This window comes from Drosophila rhopaloa, unplaced genomic scaffold (assembly GCF_018152115.1).
Source record: "Drosophila rhopaloa isolate 14029-0021.01 unplaced genomic scaffold, ASM1815211v1 contig_2, whole genome shotgun sequence".
NCBI classification, from domain to species: Eukaryota; Metazoa; Arthropoda; class Insecta; order Diptera; family Drosophilidae; genus Drosophila; species Drosophila rhopaloa.
In genome coordinates, this window is record NW_025335083.1 from 24,237,932 (window position 1) to 24,262,936 (window position 25,005).

General features: G+C 43.3%; 7 protein-coding genes across 11 annotated transcripts; 3 read left to right on the forward strand and 4 right to left on the reverse strand.

The window, feature by feature from the left end:
- Window positions 1-204: 204 nt before the first annotated feature.
- On the forward strand, window positions 205-4,990 carry LOC108039536. Its single transcript, XM_017116571.2, is given in 6 exon segments — window positions 205-351; window positions 972-1,164; window positions 2,326-2,545; window positions 2,932-3,064; window positions 3,067-3,510; window positions 3,902-4,990. Coding segments are annotated over 5 exon segments (1,662 nt in total). The 5' UTR covers window positions 205-351; window positions 972-1,075; the 3' UTR covers window positions 4,678-4,990.
- Window positions 4,979-6,749, reverse strand: LOC108039538 (dehydrodolichyl diphosphate synthase complex subunit NUS1). Of its 3 annotated transcripts, none has more exons than XM_017116573.2 (3): window positions 6,658-6,749; window positions 5,954-6,567; window positions 4,979-5,446 (listed from the first exon to the last, which is right to left on the reverse strand). In XM_017116573.2, exons 2-3 carry the CDS (start codon window positions 6,455-6,457, stop codon window positions 5,102-5,104), a joined length of 849 nt encoding a protein of 282 aa, XP_016972062.2. In that variant the 5' UTR covers window positions 6,458-6,567; window positions 6,658-6,749; the 3' UTR covers window positions 4,979-5,101. The 3 variants fall into 3 exon arrangements, with proteins under 3 accessions (XP_016972062.2, XP_016972061.2, XP_044316019.1); XM_017116572.2 differs by having other exon boundaries at window positions 6,626-6,746; XM_044460084.1 differs by lacking the exon at window positions 6,658-6,749 and having other exon boundaries at window positions 5,954-6,580.
- Window positions 6,750-7,141: 392 nt separating this feature from the next.
- Window positions 7,142-14,566, forward strand: LOC108039539 (adenylyl cyclase-associated protein 1). Of its 3 annotated transcripts, XM_017116577.2 has the most exons (7): window positions 9,264-9,636; window positions 11,065-11,593; window positions 11,838-11,962; window positions 12,498-12,849; window positions 12,912-13,459; window positions 13,523-14,046; window positions 14,107-14,566. In XM_017116577.2, exons 1-7 carry the CDS (start codon window positions 9,405-9,407, stop codon window positions 14,188-14,190), a joined length of 2,394 nt encoding a protein of 797 aa, XP_016972066.2. In that variant the 5' UTR covers window positions 9,264-9,404; the 3' UTR covers window positions 14,191-14,566. The 3 variants fall into 3 exon arrangements, with proteins under 3 accessions (XP_016972064.1, XP_016972066.2, XP_016972063.2); XM_017116575.1 differs by lacking the exons at window positions 9,264-9,636; window positions 11,065-11,593; window positions 11,838-11,962 and adding an exon at window positions 7,142-7,274; XM_017116574.2 differs by lacking the exons at window positions 11,065-11,593; window positions 11,838-11,962 and having other exon boundaries at window positions 9,278-9,636.
- A 121-nt stretch (window positions 14,567-14,687) lies between these two features.
- Window positions 14,688-15,520, reverse strand: LOC108039526 (vacuolar protein sorting-associated protein 29). Its single transcript, XM_017116555.2, has one exon. The coding sequence runs from the start codon at window positions 15,413-15,415 to the stop codon at window positions 14,867-14,869; it is 549 nt and encodes a 182-aa protein (XP_016972044.1). The 5' UTR covers window positions 15,416-15,520; the 3' UTR covers window positions 14,688-14,866.
- Window positions 15,510-16,781, forward strand: LOC108042592 (general transcription factor IIH subunit 3). Its single transcript, XM_044460215.1, has 5 exons — window positions 15,510-15,636; window positions 15,696-15,876; window positions 15,933-16,128; window positions 16,193-16,611; window positions 16,670-16,781. Exons 1-5 carry the CDS (start codon window positions 15,606-15,608, stop codon window positions 16,740-16,742), a joined length of 900 nt encoding a protein of 299 aa, XP_044316150.1. The 5' UTR covers window positions 15,510-15,605; the 3' UTR covers window positions 16,743-16,781.
- On the reverse strand, window positions 16,770-18,472 carry LOC108039524 (5-methylcytosine rRNA methyltransferase NSUN4). Its single transcript, XM_017116553.2, has one exon. The coding sequence runs from the start codon at window positions 18,423-18,425 to the stop codon at window positions 16,908-16,910; it is 1,518 nt and encodes a 505-aa protein (XP_016972042.2). The 5' UTR covers window positions 18,426-18,472; the 3' UTR covers window positions 16,770-16,907.
- A 521-nt stretch (window positions 18,473-18,993) lies between these two features.
- Window positions 18,994-24,014, reverse strand: LOC108052627 (sialin). Its single transcript, XM_044459714.1, has 4 exons — window positions 23,811-24,014; window positions 20,335-21,348; window positions 19,685-19,971; window positions 18,994-19,616 (listed from the first exon to the last, which is right to left on the reverse strand). The coding sequence occupies exons 1-4, from the start codon at window positions 23,848-23,850 to the stop codon at window positions 19,431-19,433; spliced, it is 1,527 nt and encodes a 508-aa protein (XP_044315649.1). The 5' UTR covers window positions 23,851-24,014; the 3' UTR covers window positions 18,994-19,430.
- Between the last annotated feature and the right edge of the window lie 991 nt (window positions 24,015-25,005).

Genomic DNA, 25,005 nt, shown 5'->3' on the forward strand with positions numbered 1-25,005 from the left:
ATAAAGAGCATAACCCATGTCATTTGTTTGAATTGTACTCAATGGTTTTGTATTAGAATAAATTGAATTTTGATTAGCTTCCCGCTTTACATTTACATTCTATTCGAAACATCTGAATTGTCTCGCGCTCTTGCAGTTGAGAAAAGCGGAGAGCAGAGAGAACCAATATCGGGGAGGAATACGGATCCACTGCTACTCCGGAATAGTCGGCAGTCCAGCATCATTCAGAGTACTCAACTCGAGCTGTGAGGAGGTCCAATTTTAGTGCTCCGATTAGAAATTAAACTGATCCAAGTGCAACCCTTTTAAGTAATTCTCGACGTCGTTTTAGGCAAATACCCACATACAAGAGTGAGTATTTTGGTTAATTATTCTAGTCCACAGAATATTATTAAATATTGAAAACACGCAACATACTAGGTATTAATTAATATATATTATTTGTCAACCTTTAATCCAAGCCAGAGTTCTTATCAACATGAATACATGATAGACAGAACCTATCTTGAGACATTTTCAATTTTGTACTCATTAACGGTGGCTTTTTCAACGCTCGTTAATTTCTGACCCAATTTCCCCAATGCATCATTTCCTCCTCCCTTTTGAAGGAGAATCTGGCACATGCAGTCCAGTGGATATTTTTGCGTCATTTGTTTATCGCCGCAAGAACAATATCGCCGATTATATGGCGCTCTATATATACATATATATCCGCACAATGGACAAGGAACCAATTCGCTTTGTTTGCAGTTGTTTCAGCTGCAAATCACCAGCAAGTCTTTATTATTTGTTTGCAGCCCCCATAAATATTGCACATAAATTTGCTATATTTGTTTATGCCACAGTTATTTGCGATAAACATTTCCTGATGTAACTCGTAAGGAAATATTTAAGTCAAAGCCCACGCAATTGCAATTTATATTTTACTTTTCCATAGCCAATAATTCAGTATCCGTTCGATTTTTCCCCAGGTCACGCAGTGGATCGTTCCGCGGATTTGCATAGAGCAGCATTTCAATTAAAGATCGGATCAGATCAGACCTCCAAAGGCGAAACGCACTATAAACCATAAACCATGGGAGGAAGAAGTCGGACTCTTCAATTGGTCTTCATAGCTCTAATTGCAATCGCTCAATGGCAGACGATTGCTGCAGTGCCAGTCTCGTAAGTAATAAGACCGATCGATTTAGGACCACAATTAGGAGCGATAACCTTCCTTTAGGCATGTAAAAGTTTAGAGTTTAGCAATATTTTCAGTTAGTAAAACAATATTATATCAATATGGTGGAAATTTATATTTAAAATTTAGCCGTTAGTAGCTATTCGAAATTAATTTTATTTAGGGGTGTCCCACAAATCTCTTTTAATCTAATTCCAACCAAATGTAAACTCTGCGTGTCCCTTTAACTATTAAGTTAAAGATTTAAAAGGCCTTTGTTCTTAAAGTCAAAGAAAATATAACCCAAAACAATTGACTTTCAAACCAAAAATTTATTTTTCTTTATAATTGGTTCAATTTTGTTAGAAAAACTTCAATTTAAAGTGATAATAAAAGATAAAAACTCGTAAACCATTATGAATTCCCAGTTTTAAGAGCCCAATTACGACACTTAGAATGAGAGAGCTCTCTTGAAAACAATTACTATGCGATCATATCTCATGCAAGGGGCGGTAATTGGATGCTCAATCTTAGGAATCCCCATTCCCAATCTGGTGGATTCAAAGGAACTACCATTTCTAGCTCTCCCTTTTAATGGTTCTGACACATGTCACACATTCGTTCGCACTCCGTATTGGTTCCTATGCCATCCTATATGGTATGTTTCCTCCACTCTGAAAGACTTCAAAACCAAGAGGAGTTGTCGGCGCCTGGGAGATGGAATGAATGCATCCCATGCACAACCACTAATGACTAATGTCTTCAAAGGGAAACCAAGATGTTTTCCCTGCTCCGCTTATTTGTTTGTTTATTTTCGGACTTTGGATGGGACGAATATGTTTTTAGTGCCCACTTCTCACTGACTGGGGATGGAGTAGCATGTGTTCTATATCTATGCTCTATCCATCAGCATCAATGCGTTTCACACAGGCACATAGCTTTTAGAATCGAGGAACAGGGTTTCTGACCCTGAGATCCCGGCCATCAGGCACTCACCACTTATCCATATCCACGATCGCGCCCCTCAATATTTATAGATGCACATGCACATGACTGCGGGTTGGTGGTGGTCCCATCCACTCTGCATCGCCACCCCCACTCCGATGATTAATGGCCTAAAGCGGGGCTAATTTTAAGCAATCCCCTTGTCCCCCCACTCTTTCTAGCAACGAGGAGCTGCGCGGAACCATCCAGTCGCTGATCTACTCCTACAACCAACTGGACAACAAGTTGGAGCGACACGAGCATCGGGAACGGGCCTTGGGCGAATTGCTGAAGAAGGCCCTGCAATCCCTGCAAAAGGGACAAAAGAGCCTGGAGCCAATTAATGGCATATTCGGAAGACTGGACGAAAGGGTCAGCCAAATAGAGACCATGTTGATTACGGTGAGTCAGGGATTATGTACTATTAATTTAAGTTATTTCAGTTTCCCCCACTACTATAAAATAGAAAAGAGATAGAAAAGTGTAAAAATAGAAACCAAGGCCATCTCACTGACCTGAAATTAACTCCTTTAAAACAAATCTTCAAATGGTTTTTAAAACATTACCAAACGTTATCAATATGGGTTCAAACTGCCTCAAAATATCTAGTTTTAGATCCCTATGATAACTATCTTTTAAATATGGCTTTATAAACTATTTGTAAATACAAATGTTAAGTTGGCTATAAGCCAATGGTAGAAAATTATAAAAATATAACATTATTCATCTGGAATATATCATCTTATATGTGAACCTTTAACATTCCATATCGGCCATCTGATCTTCAGCAAGAGGAGAAGTACAATGGGCAGTCGGACCGCTTCAACCAGGCCACGGAGCACATGTTCAAGTGGATGAGGGAGAACGACGAGTGCTTCAAGAGACCGCCGGTCAGTGCCAACCTGGTTGCTCCTCCGCCCGCTCCCCCGCACCTTCCATCCCTAAGGAGTTCCTGGAGGAGCAAAGGCGGTCCAATGCCAATTTGCAAAAGCAGATTCAGGACCTTACTGCCAGCGTGGCCTTGCTGATAGAAAGCAGCCAGAAGGCAGCTGTCCAGACCCAACAGAATTTGGAGAAGCTGCCCAAGGGACCGGAATTGCTGTCCCAGATCGAGGCCAAACTGCAGGAGCACTCCGCCAGTGTAACCACCGCCGCTCCGCCCAAGAACAATGAATTCGAGGCCCAACTCCTGGGGCGTCTGACTTCGCTGGGCGGACAGGTGTCCGAGTTGAGTGAAACTGTCCAACGTCCTGCTGCTCCAGTCGGCCTCACCGAAAAGGATCGGGCCTACATCCAGGAGCTGAATAACGACACCCTCAACGCTTTGGCGCAGCTAAAGACCGAGTCCTCCGCCGTACAAAAATCAGGTGGGTACAAAAATGAACCCACAATTGGACTGCCAGAGTGCATAACTTTATCAAATTCAAACCGATTTCAAAGTGACATACCTCTAAAGACTTGTGATTTGATTCTCAAAAAAACTGCATTTAAATTTTTCGATTTAACGCTGATCAAATTTTTGACCCATTTTCATGTTAGTTATTTGTAAGTTTCCGATGTCTTGTAAAATAGGTGACCCATAATTGGACTTCCAGGGTCCATAACTTTATCAAATTCAAACCGATTTTAAAGTGGCATACCTCTAAAGACTTGTGCTTTGATTCTCAAAAAAACTGCATTCAAATTTATAGATTTAACGCTGATCAAATTTTTTACCAATTTATAATTAATTTAAAATCAACCTTTTAATTATCGCAGCCTTGACGCAGACCACGGAGCGACTGCAGCAGACGGAGGCGAACATCCAGGCGGATGTTCGTCAGCTCTCCACGGACGTGGGCATCCTCAACAAATACTTCGCCTCGGCCAATGAGAGCAGTGCCAAGCTGAACGACGGATTGGAGGCTCTGGGCAGGTTTAACAACATCATCATGACCAACTCCGAGGTGGTGCTGGACACACAGCGCAAGGTCGAGTTCGGAACGCTGAATGTGGTGCAGCGGGTGGGCAAGTTATTGGAGGAGGAGGTGGGCAAGCTGAGCGAACTGCTGAAGGAGCGCTTCTCATCGCTGAACGGAACGGTGGTGAATACCCAACAGGAGGCGAACAAGAACATGAGTGGACTGCTGGAGACGGAGCTGAACCAGGTGTGGCACCGCATTGAGATCATGGCCGGCGAGATCAGTCAGAGCAGGGATATGCTTGCGATGATGCAGTCCGCATCCGATGGATACATCAACGGCACTCTAGCCACTATGATGGGACTGGGCAGCCGGGTGGAGGAGACCAAGAAGCACATGATCGCCATGGACGAGAACCTCAACTTCCTCCTGGGCAAGCTGTCCCTGATGTCCAGCGAGTTCGCCAATATTAAGAGGGGCTTGGCCGAGTCCCTCGAGGATCTTCGCAACTCCTTCCATGACATCCATGAGCGGATGCCTACGGGTCCCGGTCCCCATAACACCGATAAGAACAAGTATCAGACCGATGTCAATCTGCTGTCCAAGCGCCATGCTGAACCTGAAAGGGAATAGATGGGAACATGAGATTTATCCAAGAATTGACAAAATACAATACTCCTAACCATAGCGTATAAGTCGGCCCACTTAATAAATAAACATTTAGTTGCGCTTAAGTAAATAGCATTTTTAGATCAATACAAATTGGATTAGGTATGGAAAACTCAATATTTACCAAGATATCCAAATAAAATCTCTTAAACATAACAATAACAATGTAGTAATACTTCAAAATAGTGTTATTGACTTAATCGCAACTGTAGATATTTATGCAAATCGGTCTGAAAACCTTAAACCCTGCCCCGAATACACTTCATTACGAACAATACACTTTTGCGGTTTTATTCTTACGAGCTAGAGGAATTCCTGGCGATAATTTACATATAGTTAAGGTAACTAGTTAATATAAGGGTTTCGTTTCCCACTCAAAACCGGGCGTCTACGTGCCCCATCGTTGTTCGCATCTCGAGTACTTGGACAGGATGTTGGCGAACGTCTCCACGTTGAAGTGGCGTCCACTGGGATGAGTGTGGAACTCGGTGAAGCGCACATGCCAGGGCAGCAGGCCGTAGGTGCAGGTCTGCCGGGCGAACACGATGCCCAACTCCGGTTCCGGGGCCACGAATCCGAGTCGCTTGTTCAGCATGTCGCTGATCTGCTCCGTGAGCGCCTCGCGCTTTTGCTTGAGTAGATTTTGCACCACTGGCGTCTCCCTGCCTTCGTACAGCTCTCGGCAGACATCGGCGATTAGGGCATGGCCGTCGGCGGCGCTGATTTGATATAGCTGCAAGACGAAGAAGTCAAAAAACTCAATCAATAAATGATAAGAGAACGATTAGTTCCGGGAATCGCTTGAGATACCCTTGCTAAGCGTTTGTTGATTTTACTGTTCAGGAAAGAAACCATTCGGTAATGGTAATGGAATGTATTGTGGTTTGATTTATAACTAAATGAAATTGGCCTTATCTTTTTAAGTTTGTAAATATTTACTTGGTTTTATTTTGGATAAAATCATTCAAGGAGTTTGACTTAAATACCTTGTATAAATAAGTGCATTATCTTTTAATTCACATATCTACACGTTCTATAATGTAAAACTAGAAAGACAGTGTAGTAAATTTATATTATTAATCTAAAAAGAAGAAGTATAGAAAACCCAAATTTGTTCTAAATTTTGTTTTGAACAATTTTGAGAAATGTAGATAGGAATTGTAAAGCTACATAAAGAACACAGCGAACTTCGTTCCCTGAATCCAAACCTTCAGCCCGCTTATCAGTTCCCGCCACTTACCTGCAGTTGGGTGGAATGTGAGCCGTTTGCCCCGTTCACATAACCATTTGTCTTTTCTCCGTTCTTGGGCGGATTCTCTGCTTTGCTGGGACTCGAAGTCGGTGGCCACTTAAAGGAGCCACCTTGTTCCTCGCTGCTCGACCGACAAATATCAGCTAAATCCACATAGCCCTTGTCTTTTGTCCGCCTGTCATACAAGCTGACATGCTTGATGCCCACATCCAGGGCAAAGTCAAAGATCCTCCGCAGGAGCACTGCATCCACGCCGGCGTCCGTGGGTGAGATGACCAGGACCAGATGCTGCGGCGTCTTGGTCAACTGGGAGCGGCAATCGGTGAGCACGCGCCGTTCGTGCAGCTCACGTGCCGCTGCGCTGCGCCACAGGTCATATGACAGCCTGACCACCAGTGCATTCAGTCGCTCTCGGAGCCGCCAAATCAGCTCGTAGCCGCCGATCAGCAGCAGCAGAATCCTGCCCAGCAGCAAGCACAGCACCTCGATCATGTTGGTGGGTCCAGGGCCGGTTTGTCGACCAGCGGGTTTACTCTTCCACTCGGAATCCGCTCCTGTTGCTTCTTCGAATCCCCTTCGCAGTGTACACAAGCGAACATAACCTGCAAATGGAGTGCGGATCTTGGGGATTAGGGGTTTACTAGAGAGCCGGCGACGTACCCACGGTTATCCAGGGTCACTTGGCTACCTACTCAGTCACTTGGGGCGCGGGGTCATCGTGTTATCCAAGTTTTAACCGATGCGCTCTCCCAGAATAATGAAGTACGTGTTCTAGAGTGTGACCAGGCGGCGATTGAAGCAATATCTTAGTTAGCTCATTGTTCGCTCATTTTGATGGGCTATTCGTTACTATTTGGATTTTTAAAACTTAACTTTAGAAACTTAATATTTTAAACATATTGTATGTTTAATGTATAGAACAGTTTTACTGAAAACTACAAGAACAACTTTTAAATATCAATGCCATATTAAATAGCCATAGACTATACAGCTCTGCAGATGTGTTCTTGACACCAGAATAGTTGTAAGATTTCAATTCAATTCAATTTGTTCAATATTTTTTTAACTAAGACTGCATTTTTTAGCAATTAGCTTTAAAAAAAGCCAGATTTTACGGAAAAAAGCTAAACGGACAGCAGTGGTTAAATCCATTGATATTTTAAGTCAACCCTGCTCTGGTCACACCGAAAGCCACGCCAAGTTTGCTATTATTTTCGCCTTTGCCGGTTTGTGAATTCGTCTTCCCTTCTCGTCGGTTCTATAAAAGTAAAAACTGCAATTTATTGCCAATTCAACAGCAAAAACAAAGGTGAGTAACGCCAGCTATTCGCTTTCTCTGTCGCACAGCGTTTAATTAAGCGGGGCTTTGTTTGTTGTAAGCCATTTTTCTAATTCGCCGGCCCAATTGTCTACTGAATTCTCAGGGGGAGGGGAAGGTTTAACCCCTGTGCATGTGTGTGTGTGTGCTTGCAGGCCGTGGGTGTTTATTCATGTACAACAAATAAATAAAAAGGAGAGCAAAGAAGAGACAAGAGACAGCTGTGCGATGGCTATTTTTGTGTGATTCATTTTGTTTGTAAAATTAAATTCTATGTGATGTATTTTTAACGATGATTTCATATCCGATTCCAAAATTTGTATACCACCACCACCACTAATTAATTGCCAGCAAGTGTATGCAAATTAACCCCCTGGTTTGTTAACCCCCTCGACAAGAAATAACTACTCAGCTGTTTCGGCCATTTTTTGTTTTTGTTTTTGCTGACTCATACACGGGAAAAAATATATATAAAATATAAAGTTTACGCAAGACCGAACCCATTTGTTTGTGTTGGCATGCGGATGACTCAAAAAAAGTTGGCCAAAATACGCTATCAGCGAATGGCGGTCGAAAATAGAGAAGTGAGATTACCAGAGTTATTTGATTCCGGTGAATAAATAAATGCCAGGCCTTATAAGGCGGCGGTTTAAGTTTTCCTTTTACCATTTTCCATTTACTTGTAATTCGAGCTCGCTCACACATACTTAGGCGGTTTAAATAACGGTTCTTCAGCTGCAGACATTTAATCTTCTTGATTTCTAGTTTTTTTTTCCTTTTTCTGTTTTTATTTTTGCACGCAACAAACGCATCTGCCGCAAAAACAACTACAAGAACTAGTATCGCCAGGCGAAAGTTGAATCTCGGTTTACTTCACTCGTAAGCCCCTCTTCCTCTTTAAGATACGACACTAATGCATTTCCCACTCTAATTGCCAGACATTTGTTTAAAGCTACTTATAGGCAAAAACAACTATTGCCAGTGCAATAAACTCATTGCAACCAAGGCTTAAAACAAAAACACGCAATAATGAAAGATAAATCTTAAGATAGTCGAAGTTTTTATACCCTTGCACCTGGAATATGTAATCGTGAATTTTTTTCAAATTTATGTAGATTAAAATAACTCTCGATATAGGGGATTGAAAATAAAAATCTTAATCAATGGCTATATTTTAAGGTGAAGCAAGTAATTCTAAGACATTTTTTCATTATCAACTATTTTCCTTGGAAAATTTCAAATTAATCAGCTGTAAAACTCTCCCATACAAAATGTCGATAAATAGATAATTCAAGTTGAATAATTTGATTATAAGAAGAGGCCTTCCCATTATCAATAAAACTATAGGCTTGGTAATGTTTTGTTCACTGATAAGAGCTGAAATACCCGCAGCAAGGGTATACCAAAAATCAAAGTAATGTCTGCGCAACTCTCAGAGAGTTTTCTCATTTTCCGCCTTGAGTTTGAAGCTTTCTCCGCTGCAAAATGTGCAAGATTTCAAAGCTTGCATAAAATCCTGCATGCCTGGCCAAAAGTGGTTATTGAATGAAACACATTTTCATTGCCAATCCGATGACTGGCCTGAAATGGTCAAAAGCAGCGCTTTGCACCAAAAAAGGCAACCAAAGTCGATAGTTAACAGAGGGGTTATCTCAGCAGTTAACAGAGTCCTCTTTAAACCGAATCAAAACTTCGAATTCGAAACCGAAACCAAAACCGAATCCCAATCGGAATCCGAGTGCGTGGGCGTGCGCTTCGTTTAGGGTGTGTTCTCTGTGTGTAATCGCATTTGTGTGTCATTTAGTCCTGTGTTTGGTAGTCACTTGACCCAGTTGGAGGTCCAGGTGCGGAGCATTTCGTGGACCAACCTTGCCTTCATTTTAATGTGCCAATCTATTCGGGCGAAGCATATACACATAGCCAAATGAGCAAGGAGTGGCCCCTGTCACCTTTCGAAGCCACTAAAACTTAAATGACTGCTGCTAATATAATGTGATGCCAGTGTTGTGACTGCCGCTTGAGCAAAACGGGGAATCCGGAATCCTGAAACGGAAATTACATAATGTGCTTGATTCGTATTTAGAGTGTTTGAATCCCGCAAAAAGGAAACCGCCTGCAAAAATGTTCTCCTGCTGCCGATCGAATCCCAAGGTGGGCAAGAAGGAAAAGGATAAAAAGACCGAGGAGGATGGAGAAAAGGCCACCGAAAAGGGGGAAACGCAGCTGAATGGGAAACCGGAGATTCGGGAGGATAGCCAGAAGGATTCACCAAAAGAGGAGCCTCTCAAACCAGAAAAGGGCACAACAGAAGCGGATAATCCTGTAGATGAAGGCACCCAGGCAAACCTCACTGGTATTGACACAACCCTAAGTATTATATACACCACTCTATGTACTCTCCGGCTTTTAAGCTCAACAGCTGTGTCGGCTTTCGTGTATTCTCCGGAACGAATCACCGCATCCGGCCGGTTTTCCGTCACTGCGTTATTACTGCAGCTGACCACTACTTCAAACTTTTCATTTTAAACTACTTTAAAGGACTTTAAGTGCCCTTCCTAGTTCACTTTTAAGTTTTCCCTCTGTGCTTTTTCTTGGGTTTATTTCTGTGAATTTTATATTAGAGATATATCAAGGAATAGCACCGATACGTAGTTGATTAATGAGGTATAGCTAATGACATTGCCTACTATACATATTTGTGTTGAACATTAAAATCGTGCACATCGATCAAAGTGTACCTATGAGTATGATATAGTATAATGCATGTATATACAGTTGAGGTTAAAACAAGAGAGAACGCTATAGTCGGGTGCCCCGACTATCAGATACCCGTTACTCAGGTAAAGGGAGTGCGAGGGAGATGGAGATAGAAACTTTGATCACGCATAACTTTTTAACGAATGGTCCGATTTGAAAAATTTCTTCTACATTTCGATAGGTATTGATAAACACAATAAAACTGCATTTTTACTTTTCCGAAATATTTAAATGTATCGTATATAAGCGATTGTGGGCGTTAAAGGGGGCGTGGCACCTTTTTGAAACAAACTTGCGCTGCGTAGGAACTCCTAGAATCTGCATGCAAAATGCAAATCTTCTAGCTTTTATAGTTTCCGAGATCTCAGCGTTCATACGGACGGACAGACAGACGGACAGACGGACAGACGGACATGGCTATATCGACTCGGCTAGTGACCCTGATCAAGAATATATATACTTTATAGGGTCGGAAACGCTTCCTTCTAGCTGTTACATACTTTTGCACGAATACAATATACCCTTTTACTCTACGAGTAACGGGTATAAATATAGAAAACGATCTGAAGGTTATAATATTCTCCTAATTTATAGATACACAGATCAAGAGATATTATTAAATACATAGCTAATGTTTTCTTTCAACCATTAAAAATAATTTAAACGATAAATGTTGTCAATTTTGATTTTTACAAAAACGTTTTTAACTAAAATTTCTATTCTAGATAAAAATGAATTATTTCATGATTTAAAATATCATATTTTCACTACTATTGTCTTAATCGCAGCTGTTTGCTTACGAGTTTCTATTCAAGATAAAGCAATAAATAACTACCACTGACCATGACATCATGGTTGTAATTGAAAATGCTTTTTAAAAGCGATAAATGACAATAATGAAACCAGGAAGTGATGTAGGCAAAGACTAAAGTGAAGTAATCAACTTAAGTATCGGCGCTTTTCTTGATGACCGTCTGTTTAATTCAAGCTTCATGTAGAGTAATCTTAAGCAACACTTCCACAGCCCAACCAACTCTGGCTGAAGCAGCTAACAAATCACCACCAACTTCAGCACCAGCACAAGTTACAGCTTCAAAGACAGTTCCCGCACCCAAAGAATCGGAGGCGATTGCCCGCTCGACGCACTCTTCCACATCAACGGCACCACCTGCTTCGATGACCAGCGCCGATGCGGAGGAATCGGGTGATGTGGTGGTGGCTGCAGTTACTCCGACCACACCGCCACCCCAACCACCGCCCACCAAGAGCTGCCTGTCCAGACACAACTCCACACATCAGTCAATCAAAAAGAAGGTTAACATCAGCAACAGGGCGGAGATTATTGAGCCGGATGATCCGCTGCCCCTGCTCCTGCTGGCCAGCCAGAACCAGAATTCCCTGCTGGACGACGACGAGGTGTTCTCCGATTCACTGCCTCCACCGAAACGGGAGAGCATGTGTGCGCCGTACATCGAGGGGGATGTCGTTTCGGAGACACTGTTCTTTGCCCACGGACTACCCTCCTGGTTCGACGACGAACGACTCAATGAGATGTATGCTTAAGTTCCTGTTGTGGTTTCACAATACTTGTTTGGTTTTATAGGTTTTCTGTGGTTTTTTAACTAGATAATTTACTGAAATTCTTTAATACTTAAAGGAGCAGTATACCTAATTAAAAAACCACAGGAAAAAACAAACAACATTGGCTTAAACCAGAACAGATTGAATTCCCCTCCTGTATTGCATTCCCTTGATTTTGTTTGAATTTGGCGTCTTCTGACCTCGTTCCATGTCCAGCGGCTGCATCGAGCCACCGGTCACGCCGGTGGGACGCGACGAGCTGGAGCTCAAGCGCCAGCGTCTCTACACGGAGCTCCTGCGGGCAGCTCACGCGGCTGTGGAGCACAGCGTGGCCGTGCGGGGTATGCGAGCTTCGATAGAGTCCGATTCCTTTGTTATTTTCGCTCTCAGATATTTAAAGGGTTACTTGGCTTGGGTTTTTAAATGTTCACTTTATAGAAGCTGTGTGAATCTGGCGATTCGCCTATCTTCTAATGAGCGAAAAAAAGAACCCTGTCGAGTAACTTTGTTCAAAGTTTCAATTTAGTCTTTTTTCCTTTTGTGACGTTTTTGCATGCAGTTTATCACCTTCACTCGTTGGGATTAGCTCTTATTGCATCTTAAGTTAATAAGTGTTAAGTGCACCATTCATGGACCTTTTCGTTTGTCCTTCATCATCATCCACAAACTCATGATGAGAGATTCTTCTCGGGAAGCTTAAGTTGATATGGCCTTTTTGCCAAATATTGTGAGTGCACGATTAATGGGGGTTTTATCAAGCTGAAACTTCACCTCACTATGTACTTATCTCTTTTTTTAAATCAATGTTATTTAAATATTAGTTGTCAAACAAGTTTTAATTATTTTCCCTTTTCTTTACGCGTCATTCTGGTTCAGATAACGAGCCGGAAGCCAAGCCCACGGCTGCTGTTCAGCACTTGGAGAGCATTTGCGAGCGACTGGAGACCCTCGTCGACCGATTGGAACGGACTCTAACAGCGCCACAGCCGATTGAACTGCCCACACCCACACTCCCGCCCCCGCCAACCGAAGAAGAAGTTGAAGAAGCTCTTCCAGTTGCAGAGAAAGCAGAAACACCACCACCACCTCCTTCACCGCCCAGCAACAACATGAGTGTCGCCGGATTTGAGGACATTGTGGCGGGCCCGCTGAGCCAGTATCTATCCCTCTCCGCCAAAATTGGCGGCGATGTTGCCCAGCATGCGGAGCTCGTAAAGAGCGCCTTTGGGTGAGTCAGCCTGTATGAGTCATCCAAGTATGAAATAATCTAATCATATACTCCCCCAACAGCTTCCAACTGCAGTACGTGACGCTGGCCACTCAGGTTGCCCAGCCGGCACAGCCCAAGCAGGCGGAGCTCCTAAAACCGACCTCGACCCAGATCAGTGCCATTCAGGACTTCCGCGAGAAGCACCGCTCTTCGGCCTTGTTCAACCACCTGTCGGCCATCAGCGAGAGTATTCCCGCTTTGGGATGGGTGTGCGTGGAGAAGACTCCGGGTCCGTATGTCAAGGAGATGAATGACGCCGGCCAGTTCTACACGAACCGTGTGCTCAAGGAGTGGAAGGAGAAGGATGTCACGCATGTGGAGTGGGCCCGCGCCTGGGTGCAGACCCTCACCGAGCTGCAGGCCTACATCAAGCAGTATCACACCACGGGTCTGGTTTGGTCCGGCAAGGGAGCTGCTCCCGCTGGCGGTGCCCCGCCGCCACCACCACCTGGTGGTCTGCCCCCACCGCCACCGATGCTGGATCTGAGTGCTCTTAAGCTGGACAGCGCAGGGGATGATCGCAGCGCCCTCTTCGCCCAGATCAACCAGGGTGCCGACATCACCAAGAGTAAGTTGTAACTGAAAAACCATATAGCACCTTCCTAACATTTTTGTTTGGTTAATCTTTAAGGCTTGAAGAAGGTCACTGGTGACATGCAGACCCACAAAAATCCATCTCTGCGTACAGGACCGGCTCCGTTCAAATCGCCAGCCCAAGTGGGCGGAAAACAAGCCGCTGCTGCTCCATCGAGTGCGGCTGCCAAGGCGCCCGTTTTTGAGCGCGATGGCAAGAAGTGGATCATCGAGTACCAGAAGAACAACACCGGACTGCTGGTGGAGAACGCCGAGATGAACAACGTGGTGTATGTGTTCCGCTGCGAGGGATCCACGCTGACCGTCAAGGGCAAGGTGAACAACATCGTGTTCGACTCTTGCAAGAAGTGCTCCCTGCTCTTTGACTCGGTGGTGGCCTCCGTGGAGTTTGTCAACTGCCAGAGCGTTCAGATGCAGGTGCTCGGCTCGGTTCCGACGGTTTCGATCGACAAGACCGACGGATGCCAGATGTATCTGTCCAAAGACTCTCTTGGAGTGGAGATTGTCAACTCCAAGTCCTCGGAGATGAACATCCTTTTGCCCGACGCTTCCGGCGATTATGTGAGTTAAGACTTTAACCAATCCATTTCCATTAGTAATTGTTTTGCATTTTTCCTCCAGACCGAGTTGGCTCTACCGGAGCAGTATAAGACCACCATTGCTGGCAAGACCCTCAAGACTGTTTGCGTGGACAGCCTCGGCTAATGTGGTTTCCCTTTCAGGGATCCGATCCGTTGCTTTTCCAACTATCATCAGCAAAATTAGCCAGTCAGCAATCATAATTGTATTTAAATATAAGCGCAAAGTTGTCGTAATTCTGAGATTTTAAGATCAAACTTTTCGTAATGATGATGTTGCCAAACTTTGCTATCCTGGCTAGTGGAAAGTATTTATATAATTTATTTCAATGGAAAAGCGATGGCCACAAAACAACCGAACCCAATGTATTTATATCGAGAGTGTGTGTAATGAAACTGAGCACCTAATTCGATCTTTTGAAGCAGACTCTTTACCCGATCATCAGATGTAACTCTTTTTATATTCTATTTAAATAAAATTTAAACATTTTTTATCAGATAAATATGGGGCATTTCCGATTTATATGGGATGGGGAGCTACATACTTGGGTATGTGCTTGAAAACTCAAAACTAAATGGTTTTATTTTTCTTTATTAAACCCAACTAAACACAAAATCTTCAAAGTGGTTTTCATTCGATCATAATTTTATTTTCTATTTAAATAAAATGTCAGCATTTTTTATCAGATAAAAAAATGAGAACTTGATTTATTGCTACATACATTTACAATTTCTTTAATAAAGCCAAGCTCGGGGGATCAGGGATGTTGGATTGGGAATGGCTGGTGTCTAATACTATGACCCTAGATCTTCTTGTACTCGATGCGTTCCACCTTGACCTCGTCGCCAATGAGTTGGTAAACGTATGTGACCACCGTGGTGCTCTGGATGTCCATCAGAACGAACGAGGGCACCACATTGCTGTCCAGCGGATTGAAGGCACCCGTGGCCGAGCCCGGATTGATGTAGAACTTGTTTCCGTGCTCGTAGGCCTCAAACTTGTACGTGTGCCCCGTGATCAGGATGTCCACGTCCAGTTGCCGCTGGATGAGGGCCAGGGCCTCCGGATCGCCGCGGGGAACCACCTGGTGGCCGTGGCACAGTCCAATCCGGAACTGGCCCACCGTGACCACCTTCTGCTCCGGATACGTGAGGTTCTCGTCGAAGTCCCCGCGCACTATGTGCACGTCATTGGCCAGGGACTTCAGATAGTCGTACGACTCCTTGGTGCAAATGTTTCCGGTGGCCAGGATGTGGTGGATCCGGCCCGGCACCAGCAGCTTCTTGAACTTGGCCGGCAGGCTGCTACACCGGTGGGGAATGTGCAGATCGCCGAGTACCAGAACGAGCATCGTGTCCTTTGTGGAGCTTTGTTTTGTTTCTTAAAAAAATTGTGAAACGCCCAGCAAATGTACGATAGGCAGCAATATCAAGTGCAGTCTGTCTATCGACAGTGGTGGCACTTCTTAATTTAAATGATGATTGAAGTACCCTACTGAAAACAAGAATTGCCCATCTCTACCGATAACATTGCCGGCGAAAATGGAAGCGGATCAAGCAGCTAGCAAAGAAGGTGCGTATTTAAACCGCGTTTAATACCTCTAAACAATTGCTTATATACCTTAATTACAGCCGAGTCGTGCATTGACCTCTTGGTCATCGTGCTGGACACGAATCCTTCACAGCACATAGTGCGCCAGAACCCACAGAACCTCACCCAAATCCTGGAGGCGGTGATTGCCTTCGGTAATGCGCACCTCATGCAAAAGGCCCAAAACAAACTGGCTGTGTTATCCTGCTCCCATCATGCCACGTAAGTGGGCTCCTTAGGCGTTTATTATTTATGTAAACTGATTTTCTTCCTTGCAGAAACTTCCTGTATCCTTTGCCTAGGCGTCAAGTGGAATTGCGCCAGGTTGACGGTCAATATGAGGCCTTCAGTCTCGTGGAGAAGACGGTGAAACAGCAGCTGGGCAGCATTCTAATGAATGCCCCACGCCTAAGTGCTCCTTGTGAGAGTCTCCTAGCTGGCAGCATGTCCATGGCACTGTGCTATATATCCAGGGTAAAGATACTACTATGGATTACCTTTCTAAATTTGATACTAACCCCAAGTTGATCCTCTACAGCTGCAAAGGAGCGTTGCGCCTGGCGTGAAGATGCACTCCCGCATCCTGGTCCTGACGGGCAGCAATGAGTGCGCCTCCCAGTACATGACCTTCATGAATGTCTTCTTTACCGCCCAGAAACTGGGAATTGTGATCGATACCTGCGCCTTGGACAAGACACTCAGTTTGCTCCAGCAGGGCTGTGATATTACCTCCGGACAGTTCCTAAAGGTCACTCAGTTGGATGGCTTGCTGCAGTACCTTCTTTGGGTCTTCCTGCCCGCCCCGCAAATTCGTCACAAACTGGTCTTGCCTCCGCCGCCCAAGGTGGACTACCGGGCCTCCTGTTTCTGCCATCGTGAGCTCATCGACATTGGCTATGTCTGCTCGGTTTGCCTGTCGGTGTTCTGCAAATACAGTCCAATTTGCACCACTTGCCAGTGAGTATGGTTAATTAAATTGCCTTTAATAGTTATGAATGGCATTTTTGTTTTCCAGCACAATTTTCAAGAACCCCGGACCTTTGCCCGTTAAGGCTAAAAAGAAAAAGAAAACGGACAAACAAATGTAACTCAAGCAGAAGTAAATAAAAAGGTACTTTTTAATTTTACAACTGAATTGATTTATTTAGAAAATAGTTATATCTTTGAATATATTCTCCCATTCAAATCAAATACCGAGATAGAAGATTTCGAGCTTTAAAAATTATCTTTAATGTACTTTTCACATCAATTAATCACACATTTCTGGTTATTTTACTGAAATACATTGGCCCAAAGTTGGCTGGTAGGTAGGGAACCACCATTTGTCCGTACTTTAGACCCTTTGGGTGCTCAAACTTGAAGACATCGCTGAAGAGCGCCGTATGCTGGCTCAGATCCTTGATGGTGGCTGTGATGCCGTATTCCGTGAACACTTTCTGCAGTGCCATGTGCACCACACCATCGTTTTGGATGGGCGACAGTGAGCAGGTGGAGTAAACCAAGCTTCCTCCTGGTCGCAGCAAGCGCAGACAATTGGCTAGGATACCAGCTTGGAGTTCGGGAATCCGCAGGCGTTCCTTTATGCGCGTAGGCTTGAAGATGTTATTGTCTTGCTCGTTGAGCACATGGCGATCCGTGGTGCAGGGCACGTCCACCAGGATCTTGTCGAACTGCTCATACTGGTCCAGGTTGCGGGCATCGCTCTGATTGAAGATGAGTCGCTTGCTCGCCCAGCGCTCCTTGAAGTCGAACAGGTACTCCTGCATGACTTTGCGCAGCTTATTCAGGCGGGATTCTTGGATGTCATTGCAGACGAGGCGATCCAAGTGAAGGGTCTGCAGCATTAGCAGTGACTTGCCGCCAGGAGAGGCACAGGCGTCGAGCACCCGCTCACCTGGCTTCACCTGCAGGAAAAGCGGTGGCAAAGTGGAGGCGCCATCCATCATGAAGTGGGAGAGGACGCCAGTGAGGCATTTTTTCGGTCCCTTAAAGTCGGAGCAATTGCCCATTTCATAGGTGTACAGGGAGAGATGCTCGGGATAGTGAAATGAAGCCTCTGGTTCAATGGTGAGTGGAAAATCGGCGCTGGTTTGGTAGTACTTATAGTGCTCCGACTCCGCCACCCAATCCTCCATGCCCTTGATGCTGTGGGCGGGCATGTATTCATACAGTCCGCCAGTGCCGAACTGAGGATCCACCAAGCGATGCTCGTCCAGCTTCACATCTTCCTCCAGGGCCTTTGTAAGGCTCTGTTTGAAGGGATTATTGAATTCCTCTTCCGCTGGATGCTTTTCCTCTGTGTTGTCGAACTTCAGTTGTTGTGGGAGTGAATTAGATGACCCATCCTCTCCTGAACTTGGATAAATAGAAGCCACTTCGCGTTCCTGCTGCTTTCGGAATAGTGCATCCAGTTTGCCTTCTATTTCATGGCGGGATTTTCCCTGCTCCGGCACCGTTTCCGTGCTGTCCTTCAGGCGATCCTGTGCCAGGTTAATCAGGGACTTCATGTTGATGGCTCCGTCTGTTTCCAGCATGCTGCATGTCTGCTCCGTGTCCCCGAAATTGTTCACCATGGCGACGTATTTGTGCCTCGTGAGGAGCGCCGCCCGCATGTTCTTCCACCGGCTGCCGTAAACACTTCCGTAGAAGTCGTCGAAGTTGTCCATGGCCCGGTCGCAATTGTTCTTCTTGTTCTGCAGGACATTCCATCGCTTCTTGGCCCCGCTCTTCCATCTCCTTGGCAGCAGGACAATGCTGCGAACTTTCAACATTTTACACAATCTGCGATGAAACCGGCAAACTGTTACATATAATCATATGTTTCATCCGGAGTATCGATAGATGTGGATGTCTTATCGGGCTGACTTTTGGCGCTTTAAGTTATCGGAATTCGAAAAGTGATAAGATAAGTCTCAGTAAAATTAGTTAAAAAAGAAGGCAAGTTGTTGTACTTCCAATAAGGAAGATATCATAATGTACCTTTTTTAAATATCCCTTTCAATGTTTATAAAATAGATGATTATAGTTCTTCTCGAACTAGGTTTAGCTAAGTTATGGTCAGAGGAATATGGTATTTGGTCAAGCCAACCATTTTATAATTTTTATGTAATATGCAGTAGAATCTAACTTTTATTAAATATTCATAAAAGTTCTTTCGGCGAAAATGTTGTTTTTCCATTACCAGAAAGCCACTAAGTTGATTAAAGACTTCAAAAATGCATATTGTTTGGTTTAAAAATAAAAATAAACAAATAAAATGCGGCTATTGACCTGCTATTTCCATCAAAACTGAAGGTGAAACCAATTTTCCCCTCCAATTTGTAAAAAAAACTCAATGCATCCACTGAGACGGCGCTTTATTTGTAGACAACTTTTGAAATCAAGAGTGTTAAGTACATTAGGCGGGCTGAAGTGTTTATCCGTAATGGTGTACGGCTACTAACTATAGGGTTACAGCGATCTAAAAACTACAGTGCACTCTCTAAAAAGAGAACTCATAAAAATGCAATTTCAAAACGATTTAAACATATTCGGTATTTCATATTGGTGTTTCTTTTGTTTCTTATTTCAATATGAAACGCCAAGATTCATTTTAAATTTTGATTTTTAGGCGTTCCCCATTTTGGGTGGGCATTGCATAATTTGTAATTGGTATTTACAGTCCAGTGTCGACCATTTCATTTGGTGCTCGCTTTATTTCATTCAGGATTCAGATCTTGATCAAGCAGCGTTTCATCGAGTAATTGAGGCAGGGCAATCGAAGAGAGATTATAGATTTAGGGTTTGGTTGGTGAGAGCTCCTTCAACGGAGTCTTTTCGTCCTTGGCCTCCGGAGCCCTGGGCAATCCTGACTTGTTCCATGGCTGCTCCTTACCAGAACCCAAAAAGACAAATACCAGGAATTCCAAAGCGAACAGGACGATGGTCACTCCGAAGATAATGCGCCAGGCTCCAATGGTTTGCTGAAAAATTAAAACAACCATTAACGATTAGAAAGAAAATGGGGATAATCTAAGGATCATGCACTTACATTTCCCTTGGTGACGAATCCCACGAAGAGTGGCACCACGATTCCAGGCAAAGTAGCCGCCGTGTTGGTCAGCGCCACCAGAGTGCCGGCGAAATTGGGGGCAATGTCGATGTGGTTGGACAGGAAGCCGGAGAACATGGATCCCATGGCCACAATGCCAACGGACATGATGGTCACGGCCTCATAATGCTGACATCCAATGTAGCAGAGAGCCAGCAGACAAGCACCAGGGATCAGAGTGCAAATGGAGGTGGCCGTCTTGCGGGCAAAGGTAGTGCTGATTTTACCTGCAGAAGAAAGGAGATTATATAAAGTATTTGTGTTTTATCTTATTAGGTTTCTAAAAAAATACTATCTAAATAAATCGTTTCTTTGTAATTTATAAGGAAAGAGAAGAGTTTTTTATATTAAAATAATCTATCAATAACAGCTTGATTTGATGTTGATCTACACTTAATAAGTGTAAAAAGATAAGATAAGATAGAAGATATTTATAACCATTCAAATTCGAAATGAAGGAATTCTCATTTGCAAGGCAAAAACTCTTTAAGATCGAGACATAGCCCATTAAATTGTGAGATAACTTAATTTAGGCTAACACAAAGATCATGGTATATAGGTAAAGATATAGGATAGCTATCCAAACTCACCCTTAGCCTGCAGACTGTCCAACAACTTGCCGAGACAGATACTGAAGATGATCATGGGGAAGTAGGGCAGGGCACTGAGTGCCGCATTGCTGGCCACGTTGAACTTGAGCACTTGCTTCATGTAGAAGGGAATCTCGATGAGGAACATGTACCAGCCGAAGTTGCTGCAGGTGTGTGCGATGAGGATGGCCCAGAAGGGAACGGACTTCAAGATCTTGATCCACGGCACCGATGGGTGGTGATCCACCTTCTGCTCCGTGCCCAGCGAGCTGTTGATCATCTGCCGCTCCTCCGGGCTGATGAAGCGCTGCTTGTTGGGACTGTCCTGCACCAGGATGACCCAGAGCAGCATCCAGATGCAGCTCAGGGCGCCCATCACATAGAACACCGACTCCCAGCCCCATTGGGCGGAGCAAACGCCGGCCAGGAGGATGGAGAGAGCCGTTCCCGCCGAGGTGCCCACATAGATGATGGTGGACATGACCATGCGCTCGGTGGGCGGGGCCCAGGAGGCGATCATCACGTGCATGGCCGGGAAGGAGGCTCCTCCGCCGATGCCCTCCAGCACTCGCATCAGGATTAGACCTCCGTAATGCAGATTGGTAAACACGGGAGTCAATAGGGTGCACACCACATTAATGGCCACCGAGAAGAGCATCACCCACTTGGCGGAAAAGTTCTCAGCGACATGAGCGAGTGGGATCTGGGACACCAAATAGCCCCAGAAGTAGCAACTCAGCAGGATGCCCTGCAGGGGTTCGCTCCAGATAAAGGGTCCGTCCTCCACCTTCGCCGTCACGTTGCTGGCTCCTCCCGGCGGGGAGCACTCCAGCTCCAAGGACTCTTTAGTGACATTCGATAGCGACGATTTTCCGGATTCATCGCTGAGCGCCTTAATGGCCGAGTGATTCAACATGGCCACCATGGCCACGCTGAGATTCACTTTCAGTCCGTAGACAATGGCCATGCCGATGGAGCCCAGCAGAGCCAACACATAGCGAGCGGGCACGAGTTCTGCAAATGGAAAAGGGGTTTTTAATTTTAAATATATTAGTTTATTATTTATTTTTTATTTATTTATTTTTTATTTATTTATTATCTAAAGTGGAGCCGAAGTACAATAATTTTAAGTTCTAGAAAGAGTCGAATCCAGAGATATTAATTTCTAAATGATTTCTAAAAATAAAGGTTATCAAGTTTTCAACTTAATAACAAGGCGGTTACCCAACATTGACTTTAGTTTAAACTAATTCATTCAAAACAAAATGGTTTACTTTATAATTATAAAAAATCTTTAATATAGGGGTCTAACCGTAAAACAATTTTTAAGATTGACAGAAATTTTAAAATCTTTTTAATCCTTTTTCAAAGTAAAAGACCAGCTTACAACAATCTATCTAAAATTTCTTTTGAAGAGCAATATTGCATAAGCAATTAAATATTTTCTCAGCAGTGTGAGGCAAGTCCATTTGATTAATGCCAACGATATTCGTATTGGCCAATTGAATTGCTGCTCGCCGCGTTTCAATTAGCATCGATATGAATGCTAAATAATATCATTTAGGCAAATTAAGGAATTAGTTCTGGGTTTGTTTTGCTGCTACTTCTCAACCCAAAACGAGAAAAGGAAAATATCTGAAGTTAAAGAAAGTTAACATTACCATGGAAGTATTTTTAGGGTCCGATATGGACACAATTTGGATACTCGGAACCCAATCACCTGGTGACCCACGAGTTCTAAATGGAGCTGGCCACAGATTACTGACAGTTGGGTAGGGTCAGTGTATAGAACCACCGCACGCGCATCGATATCGAAACTACCCGATTATAATCCACCTGGTTTTGAAGTAGGAAAGGGGGCAATCATGTCTGGCAATTATGAACGCACGTTGCGATAAGAATGGGTATAAATTTGTGGTCTTTGTTTTCAATTTCACTTTCATGGCTGTCAGAAGTGGGCCTTCCGAGCTGGCAACCCGATTATTTATACTTGCTAATTGCTCCATCGATACTGGGAGTATTATTCCATCAATGCCTTAAGATGTACCCTTTCTTTTAAGATCTTAATGGGCTTGTACCTTCCATTTAATTACTTTATATTGTAGGATTTATTATTATAATTTAGTTACTCTTTGGGTTTAGAAAAATCTTGATTATATATAGTAATATTCCTGTATTTCAATATATCTAATGGGTGTATAGTATTTTCTTATATCTTTAAAATATCTCAGAAGAGTATCCTTTCTTTGTAGGGCATTTATTTCTCAATACTTTATTACTTAATCTATATTTGCTTTGTGTTTATTACGGGGAAGCACCAATACCTTTACGTCGCTAAGTATTCATAAATCCCCCAGACTTATTTGCTTGTTTGATTGGGTGGGGCGTGAAGGTAAAGCTCAAGTGCTAAGGGTAATCTTTCAAGTGCTAAAATAAGAACGACTGATCCTGGATAATTTTTTTATTAAATGGCATATGCTGACCTAGCTGCTAATTGTGTGAAATATTTCATATTTGCTTAATTAAATACCAGGCCTTAAATAAACCAATAAAGTTGTAAAATTATACGTACTATCTAAAAATTTATTTTTCAGTTTTTCATAACATATTTAAAATCAGGGGAAAAATGATTACGACTTGCAATATGTTTACAGTTTTTGAAATAGCCTCATTGTTTCTCCTTAAGTTGGTCTTTAAATATTCAAACCCAGACCAGCTGTCAATCAATTGTTTATAAAAATAAACTTCACAATTTCACAACAGTTTGATAAGTTGTAATATTTGAACATTTTATATGAAGCTTAAAATTCTCCTGGTTGCTTTTAATATAAAAACGAAAAAGTAGCTGATAAGACATTTTTCGAGCAACCCTTTTATAATTTGCTTGGCGTTTATCATAAAACTCAAAATTGTTTGCAAAAGCCGCTTGAAAATCTCGCAAAGTTTGATTAAAGTAAACAGTATTATTTACCCCATTCAAAAGCTTGCACAAACTGTCGCTTTTTTGTTGGGATAGGTAGACGAATTTCAAGAATGTCGCGTTTGTTTTCGGGTGGTACGTATACAAATTGGCTATATATTTGTATGCCAATATTGTTTATTTCTATGACTTCCATTTGACCTTGCCCGGACATCATTCCCTGGGTATAAAAACGCCAAAAACAAATCAAATATGCCGCGTGGGCAGTAATCTAAAAAAAGCCACAGCAACCTAACATAAAGGATATGGCACACACACACACACACACACACAAACACATTTACAGGGAAACGGAGAATAAGGAAGATTTCTGGAGCTCACGCACACGAACGACCTTTGTGCCGGTTTTAAGGTCAAAGTCGTTTTTTTATATGGGCCTTGGTTAAGTCTTTTGCCCACCCACTTGTTGCACTTGTGCATCACCGCATGATGCATTCCACGGGTGCAATCTCGAAACAGATGGTTCCGATTTGAGACCCTTGACCCCATGACTTACTGCCCAATATGCTGCCTTTGGCGGGCACTTCGTCCGGCATCTTGAGGATTTCGAATGTGGCTTACGCGACCCGGGAAATGCTAATAGTTTATTCAAACAGTTTGAGATATATTCTCACGCGTCGAAACCGAAAGACCGAATCCGAATCCGAATACGAAATTCACGTGCGTTGCCTGCGAAAGTTGCTCACCAACTGAAGCGAATAGCTGGAATACTCTTTGATTTTGTGCGTCGTCCCCCAAAAATAAATTCTCGTTCACTCATTGGTATAGGTGTGTATCTGTGTGTCGGGTGGACTTTGTAGTAGTGGTGGTGGGTCTCGAGTTTTGGGATCTTGTTCTCTGGTTCTGAGTGGTTTGCCTGTCGTTTGGCGCGTATTCGTTGGCTTCGTATTTGTTGGGGTTCGGAAATTGATTGTCATACTGCCCGATATCTAAAATACCCGTTTTCCTATGCCTCATAGTAGTGTGCCTCATTCAACAAACGTCACTCCCCGCCTCCCATTTAATTTCATTTTCTTTTCATTCGATTGCATCGTTACTTTTTAGACTCTTGTGGTTCGTTTCTTTACTAGGTGGTTTTCCCCGATAAGTTGGCTTTTACAAACACGTCACGCATTTTAATTTGGCTAGCATATCAATGATATATACCAGAGTTTAGGCCAATTTCGAAATACTTCATGAATGAAGACATAATAACCATTTAAGCTCTTTATTTATGAGACATCGCGCGTGAATTTTAATTTAATTTCGATCACATTTGTGGGGCAAAGACGATGGTTTGTTTGGAAATTCATTCAAAAAGGCTGCGAGCTTTTTAGATCATAATATAATGCCTTTACAAAACTGTTTTATTTTAAATTCCCATTAAGCAAAAAAAAAATTAAAATTATTTCAATCGAAACGGAATTAATAATTTTTTGTTGTTGATAGAAATACAGAAGGCGGATGAACTTTCTTTATGTCCGCTATTTAATTCAAACAATTGTTATATAAGTAAGGGGAATCGTTTATTAGCTCGCCTTACTCAACACAAATATAAAACGAGAAAAATAAAAATTCGTCTACAGGTGGTAAAAAGAAGCAAACCGCCTATAAAGCGGTTATTAAATATGCAAAACGCGTGCATGAAATTAGTATAAATACGCCGAGCAGATCTAGACCCAATAACCCATCCAAAAAGCCCAATCAAATGT

Coding starts and splice junctions, on each gene's coding strand:
- LOC108039538 (XM_017116573.2), bottom strand. CDS start 6,457: ATGATCGAGGTGCTGTGCTTGCTGCTGGGCAGGATTCTGCTGCTGCTG. Junction 5,447..5,953: donor CACATTCCACCCAACTGCAG/GTAAGTGGCGGG, acceptor TTCGTCTTGCAG/CTATATCAAATCAGCGCCGC.
- LOC108039539 (XM_017116577.2), top strand. CDS start 9,405: ATGTTCTCCTGCTGCCGATCGAATCCCAAGGTGGGCAAGAAGGAAAAG. Junction 11,963..12,497: donor GCACAGCGTGGCCGTGCGGG/GTATGCGAGCTT, acceptor ATTCTGGTTCAG/ATAACGAGCCGGAAGCCAAG. Junction 14,047..14,106: donor CCGACGCTTCCGGCGATTAT/GTGAGTTAAGAC, acceptor TTTTTCCTCCAG/ACCGAGTTGGCTCTACCGGA.
- LOC108039526 (XM_017116555.2), bottom strand. CDS start 15,415: ATGCTCGTTCTGGTACTCGGCGATCTGCACATTCCCCACCGGTGTAGC.
- LOC108042592 (XM_044460215.1), top strand. CDS start 15,606: ATGGAAGCGGATCAAGCAGCTAGCAAAGAAG. Junction 15,637..15,695: donor TCAAGCAGCTAGCAAAGAAG/GTGCGTATTTAA, acceptor CCTTAATTACAG/CCGAGTCGTGCATTGACCTC. Junction 15,877..15,932: donor TCCTGCTCCCATCATGCCAC/GTAAGTGGGCTC, acceptor TCTTCCTTGCAG/AAACTTCCTGTATCCTTTGC.
- LOC108039524 (XM_017116553.2), bottom strand. CDS start 18,425: ATGTTGAAAGTTCGCAGCATTGTCCTGCTGCCAAGGAGATGGAAGAGC.
- LOC108052627 (XM_044459714.1), bottom strand. CDS start 23,850: ATGCCGGACGAAGTGCCCGCCAAAGGCAGCATATTGGGCA. Junction 21,349..23,810: donor CAAAGGCAGCATATTGGGCA/GTAAGTCATGGG, acceptor TTCCATTTGCAG/AACTCGTGCCCGCTCGCTAT. Junction 19,972..20,334: donor GGACAGTCTGCAGGCTAAGG/GTGAGTTTGGAT, acceptor TTTCTTCTGCAG/GTAAAATCAGCACTACCTTT.